The following is a 2,175-nucleotide window of genomic DNA, read 5'->3' on the forward strand; positions in this document are numbered from 1 at the left end:
TATGTCCTCCAGCAGTCTAAGCCTATAGCAGCATAACTATAGAGATAGCTCAGGATAACTCTTACTATAAGCTTTATCAAAAAGGAAAGTTTTAAGCATACCCTTAAAAATAGATGTACATAACAAAATAGTGTTCATTAATTTTTAAGGTTTTTTTTTCCAGGCTGATTTTCAGCAGGGATGCTGGACCCTTTGATTTTATTGCAAGGAATTATTAGGGCCTAACGTAAAACATAGAGAGACTTTATGGATGTTAGGATCACGACTATTAAGATTGCACATAAATGCACCATGCAAGCCCAATAAAAGCATGAATGATAAGTTTCTTATGGAAGGGCTGTCATCAGTGTGTGACCTTACAAATGATCCTCTGGTAGGATTTTTCCACACACTCAAGAAGAGTTAAAGCTGTTACAGTGGCAAATAGTGGTCTCACCTCATATTAAGCCATGAGGATTAAGCACATAATGGCTCTCCATGGGTGTAAAGGTAAGTGAGACCATTCTAGTGAATCTATGTAAACATCCCTGACCTGATGCCCGCCACCACGGAATTTAAAATCTAAAAATAGACAACTCCACATTAAGTATGTCACAAGTCTTCACTTTTTGATCCCAATTAAAGAAAATCTACTCACATCATTGACAGCAATCATTCTTTATGAACTTTATAATATGCATCCCAACATGAGTTAATGATTAAAACTTCTGGTCCCACTAGAACCTTCATTTGGCAAGGTTCTAGTGGGACCCATGCAACCCAAACCCATATTTTTTCACACTTAGCCAACATTTATTCATGTTTCCTACAGGAGAAGAGCAGATCTCATTAGACGACTGTTGTAAAGATGGCCAGAAGCATGCAAATGCTGACGAAGACTGTGCTTCCATCCCCCTCATTTCTGCTTCACCCACTTGCAGGTAAGAAGGTGCTTATTTGGTTTTAGTGGCTCAATTTATCTGACTTTAGAGGCACTGACAGACTCAATTAGAAGTCACTCTGTCTTGAAAGGTCCTTTGTCACAATCTTTCACTTTGTATCATCTTTTACATAAGTTCTACTAGTCTTATCTCCTTAGTTTCTAAAAGGTATCTTGCAGTAATTTTTAGGATAAGATTTCCTAACTCCTGTAAACGTCTGAACACATCTTTCATTCTACATGAAAGCAGGAAACACTTATAGTGATGGGATAATGACATGTCTCCCTGTAACCTTATAGAGGGTGTTCTCTCACAGTTTGAAAGCCCCTGGGCCAGAGAGCTGTAACGCAAACACGTATGGTAAATACATTTATCTCATTCGGCCTTACTTATTTCACATTTCGCTAATTTATGGTGTAACTGGAAGATTGGAGAGTTTACCTGGGTTGGAGAAGAGTGAGTGAGTGGTCAGAGAAGGTTACCAAGAGAGTCTGTTTCAGATCATATGCATACCTTAGAGGTAAAACTGCGAATTAACGTGGAGTGAAATATAGAGGAAAAGCCTGAACAATCACACCGACAGCCTTTTCTGAGAGGGAGTAGCACTGATCTAAAAAAACAATGAGCGCCTTCAACTTGACTCCCACCAAAAAAATATAAATTTAGTATTTGGAGTAATTTTTTTTCCTGGTGAGTACATAAACACCTGTTACGCCCACAAGGGCAAACCATATTTAAGGACACAGACAAAACTGAGGTTAAAAAAAAAAATTTATTTCTTATTTGTTCTTTTGTTTAACTCTCTCTATAAAGCCTCTTTTCTCAAGTCATCTGTGGGGATGTTCTGTAGAGAAAACAAAAAAAAAACAGAATTAAATATTCTTAGCTTCTGTGTCCAAAAAAGAAAACCACAAAACCCAAACTATTAACAGAAAATTGGACCTGGTGAGCCGCTCAAACTGTCTAAGCCCCTACTAGTACCGCACTACAGCAAAAAGAAACTACTAAAAGAAATAAAGAATCGAAAACAGGACAACCGGTCCCACCAGGCCAAAATCTGAATGAAAACAGCATCCAAACTAAGGGTAACAAAAATATTTTAAAAATATGGCAGGTCTGAGGTGTCAGCTGCAGCCTACAGCAACTGGGACTGGTGCATGTCATGATTTTATCCAAAGATCTGACCCACATGCAGAAAACCAAACAGAGAGACCAGGGGAAGGTTTAACAGGTTTATTATGAACTGGTAGATATG

At 38.2% G+C, this 2,175-nt stretch overlaps 1 protein-coding gene across 1 annotated transcript in view; it reads left to right on the top strand.

The window, feature by feature from the left end:
- LOC107094039 (fibulin-1-like) overlaps positions 1 to 2,175 on the top strand; it is a 50,323-nt gene that overhangs the window by 9,096 nt on the left and 39,052 nt on the right. Inside the window, exons 2-3 of the mRNA XM_015389438.1 lie at positions 812 to 920; positions 1,237 to 1,280. Coding sequence (XP_015244924.1) covers positions 812 to 920; positions 1,237 to 1,280 — 153 coding nt within the window. The remainder of the gene's footprint in view (positions 1 to 811; positions 921 to 1,236; positions 1,281 to 2,175) is intronic.

Source organism: Cyprinodon variegatus, unplaced genomic scaffold (genome assembly GCF_000732505.1).
Source record: "Cyprinodon variegatus isolate N-32 unplaced genomic scaffold, C_variegatus-1.0 Scaffold459, whole genome shotgun sequence".
NCBI classification, from domain to species: domain Eukaryota; kingdom Metazoa; phylum Chordata; class Actinopteri; order Cyprinodontiformes; family Cyprinodontidae; genus Cyprinodon; species Cyprinodon variegatus.